The sequence below is a fragment of the Wasmannia auropunctata genome, unplaced genomic scaffold (assembly GCF_000956235.1).
Source record: "Wasmannia auropunctata unplaced genomic scaffold, wasmannia.A_1.0 LD336090.1, whole genome shotgun sequence".
In the NCBI taxonomy this organism is placed as follows: Eukaryota; Metazoa; Arthropoda; class Insecta; order Hymenoptera; family Formicidae; genus Wasmannia; species Wasmannia auropunctata.
The window spans coordinates 4,998,504-5,002,734 of record NW_012026800.1 but is presented as its reverse complement, the minus strand read 5'-3'; the positions used below and the strand labels follow the sequence as shown (position 1 = coordinate 5,002,734).

Below are 4,231 nucleotides of genomic sequence, written 5' to 3'. Positions count from 1 at the left end.
GTTAAATTCCATTGTTTTATTTAAAAATAACCATATTGTTTTAGTTAAAAATAACTATTTATTAAGTAGGAGCAGTGGCGACTTAAGTAAGGTTAAATTTAACACTATAGATTTAACAGTGTATGTGTATATACATATATATACACACATATGTTTTACATTGTCATAGAATCTCCCAGAGAGTTGTCGATGAGGTTGGTTTTTTTCTCAATTTACATCTCGTCGATAATAATTCTGGCCATCTATTCCGCCACGTTGGTCAGCTTTCTGACGCTCAATCTTCCTAAACTGCCTTTTTCAACTCTGGAGGATTACGTTAATGACGGCACTTACAAATTAATCGTTTTGCAAAACAGCGCCGAGTACGATATTCCTACTGTGAGTCTTTATTTAAATCTTAGAAATTACTTTCCGTATAACAGCGCCAGTGAGTTGCAGTATTTTTGATTGAAGCGCTGGTGAATTAAAACAATCTCGCGATTGCAACCGAGAACATGTGGAAAGCTTTACCATTACATAATGTAACATTACTTATAAATAAGTCTTAGTAATTAATTTTGTAGAAAATTTTATAATTTTAAATGTTAAAGAATTTAATTTGATAAAAATGAGAAATAGAAAAACAATCTCCAATAATTCTTGATCTTGTGTTAACAAAGCTATGTGAACAATATTCAAAATGTTTTAGCCATCAATCAATCGTAAATCATTAAAAATTATTAACGAAATAAATTAATTTTCATAAACAATACGTAAGTTTTTAATACAATATGTACATTTAAATGATTTAAAACATTGCTTTAATTATTTGCATAAAAAGTCGAAAATTTATGAACTAAATATAGATCCCGTTTCGTCTTATAAGCAGAGAGCGGAGAAGGAATGGGATGGATCTCGCTTCGCGTGGAAAGTCGAAAATCGTGCGTACAATTACCGAAGTGTACAATTACCTTTTGCCCTGTAAACAGAAGGGGAGGGGCAGAGGACTTTATTTCGTGAAAAGTCGAAAATCCATGTGAAACATCAAGGTCAATAAGAAATCACTTGCGTAACTAAATGAATAAAGAAATTTATTATTTATCAACTTTTTAACGAATCATGATCGACGGCTAAAACCTTTTGAGTATTGTTTATATAATAGTTATTACCTTGACAACATATATTAAAATCAAGGTTGCTCTCCTTATCTTTCCACCTTAATTTTTTATTTGTACAGAATATATTTTTGTTTTTAAATTTTATTATTTTCTCATAATAGTATGAGTACATTAGACATGTACTAGCGAGAATTCATACACTGAGAAAAGAAGTTTGGTGATAGCTTCCCAATGTAATTTTTTTTAGCATATTGATGCAGCATTTAGTATAAATATCAATCATAATAATATCAACCAGCCGTTTGGTAATAATTATCAAATATTATTAATATTTACAAAAGTAAAATTAGAATTTTGATTGTATTAACCGAATATTTGTTTGAAACTATTTCACAAAAATTTCGTAATCGTTATCTAGGCTTAATTATTATTGCCAGACTCTTTTCTCAGTGTAAAGGAGTCATTCTATTCCGACTATATAATTATTAGAAGTAAAACAGTATCTTTTTATTCAAATTATGTTTTCTCGAATTTTATAGCGTATGAAAGACCCAGTGTTTCTGAAAATGTACGATTTACTAGAGGAGAAGAAGTATTTACCGACAACACTGGCGGAAGGATTCAAGCAAGTTAGCGATATCATTTAATTAATGACATCGACGGCGTCAAGTTTTTTTAAGTCGAATCACATTAATTTTCACGCAGGTCTGTCACCGAGAGAAATTGGCATTTTACACGACGATGGTGTTCAAGGAAGCTATGAACAGGTATATACGGTGTAGGGTCGTATATATTGATACCGGGAGAATCGATAATATGGGGCTAACGCTGTCAAAAGGAAATCCTTACACTGGCTTTATAAATTATCAGTAAGTTCTATAAGTACCATATATATATTTATTTGCATATTTATGTACTTATAAAAATACAGATTAAACCGCGATTAAACTTACGATTGCTTCTTCCTTTTTAAAAATAGATGCTTTAAATATTTTTGCAATTTTCAGTTTGCGGCGATTTCATCTTAATGGCGTTATGGACAAGTTGCGGAACAAGTATCTAAGAAATTCCCGGCCAAAGATTTACATACTTGGTATAGTTGATATATACGATATAACGCCGACTTTGACGATAGTGGTGGGCAGTATGATCCTGGCATTATTTATCTTGCTAATCGAGAAAAAGTATTATTCGTTTAAAACTCTATCTAAGAACAAAGAATCTTTTATTAAAAAAGTGAGTCATAATGTTGGCGCAAAGAATAAAATGCGAAAGAGAAACGATGAGAAAAATTTACGACATCAAGAATTTTATAATAAACCAATTATTTATTATGGCTATTGGCCATAATAAATAAAAAAAACCGCCATAAAGGCTACAGGGATTGGTTGTCTTTAAAAACTTACAATTTTAATGATTAAATTAAATATTACATAATTACATTCTTTTATAATTCTTATGCATAGGATTTTGAAGTATTTCATAATTCTTATACACAATATTTCAAATATTTCAATCTTTATTGAAAGAAACTAGATTGTAGTCAACTTTTCTATTATGCATTTATTGTAAAGTTTATGTCAATTTTCTTATAATTATTGTTCTATTACACTGCTAAAAAAAATTATTGCATAGAATAATTTTGGGCAAAAATTGGCCAACTTTGGCTGACAATAATTCCGCGAAAAACTATCGTAGGATGATGAACTTTTTTTTAAGTTATAGCTTGAAATTTTTACTTTAAAGTTCTATAGGTCGATTTTAGATTTATTTATAAAATTTATTTTAAATCTGTCAGCATGTTTGATATACTAAAAATTGTAAAGACGATTTGACGGAATGTACGGACTTGCTAAAATTGTCTTGGAGATGTTATTTGCAGCTTTATAAAGCTCGAACTTTTCTCTTTAATTTGAAAAAAAGCAAATTGTTATGAGTTTTTTCACAAAGCTATAGCACTTTAAAGTAACTCTTGTATTTTTTTCATGTACAATTGGCATTACCCAATTTTCATTACAATTGGCATGTACGATGTACATCGTAGGGAGGTTGGCGATCGAATTTTACACATTGTGTGCGTATGCGCGTATGTAAAATATACACACATACACACATGATGTGCAAAATCTGATTGTCAATCTCTTTATGGTGCACATCGGTTAATTTCAATCGTACATGAGAAAAATACAAAGATTACAAAAAGATTATAAAATGCTGTAACTTTGTGAAAAAAAATTATAGCGACTTGCATTTTTTTTCAAATTAAAGAGAAAGATTCGAGCTTTATGTCGCTACAAACGGCAGCCCTGAGAGAAATTTTAATAAGTCCATGTATTTCGTCCAACTTTGCAATTTTCTGTATGACAAATATGATTTCAGATTTAAGAGTTTACAATAACAGGGTTGCATTAAATTTAAAATCGACTTATAGCACCTTAAAATAGAGATTTCTAGCTTTAATTTAAAAAAAGGTCATCATACTACGATTTCCTTATCATCCTGATTTTTCGCGGAATTGTCGTCAGCCAAAGTTAGCAAATTTTTGCCAAAAATTTTTCTATGACATATTTTTTCTAAGCAGTCAGCAGTGTACTTTAAAAAACGTTTTAAAAGTTATTAATAATATTATTGTAACATATAACACTTGTAATTATATAATAATGCTTCAATAAAATTGAACATTTTTGACTATTACCATGACTTCGTTCACTTTCGGAATTATATTACTCTGATCGTCAGTACATTTTTAATAAGTTTCTTTTTTATTAATAAACGAGTTCTCCCTTTGACAAGCATGTTTCATTTGGACAATTACTATTATACAAACTCTGCATCTGATGTTCTTACGCCTCTACACGGACTTTGTATTTGACGTTTAACGTAAATTCAATCATCCGAAAGCAATACTTGGGATTTTATGTCCTGACCATTTCATTATTTAAGTTTTTTATTGTTATATTGAGTGTTGAGTGGTTCAGGAGGGTGACACTAACACCCGCACTGTATTTAGTATCTGAATTGTTTATTTATATTTTTACACTAATTAATGTTCGTGTTACAAGTTGTCACCGTTGATGTTCGCGTTATCGGCGATTCGCGATATCGGACAGGGTATAGCCGCTCGTCTATCCGTC

The 4,231-nt window shown here is 30.2% G+C and overlaps 1 protein-coding gene across 1 annotated transcript in view; it reads left to right on the top strand.

The window, feature by feature from the left end:
* Positions 1-2,447, top strand: part of LOC105448100 — a 12,681-nt gene extending 10,234 nt beyond the window's left edge. The window contains exons 8-11 of the mRNA XM_011686460.1: positions 160-378; positions 1,637-1,726; positions 1,803-1,966; positions 2,105-2,447. Coding sequence (XP_011684762.1) covers positions 160-378; positions 1,637-1,726; positions 1,803-1,966; positions 2,105-2,447 — 816 coding nt within the window. The remainder of the gene's footprint in view (positions 1-159; positions 379-1,636; positions 1,727-1,802; positions 1,967-2,104) is intronic.
* The last annotated feature ends 1,784 nt before the right edge of the window (positions 2,448-4,231 follow it).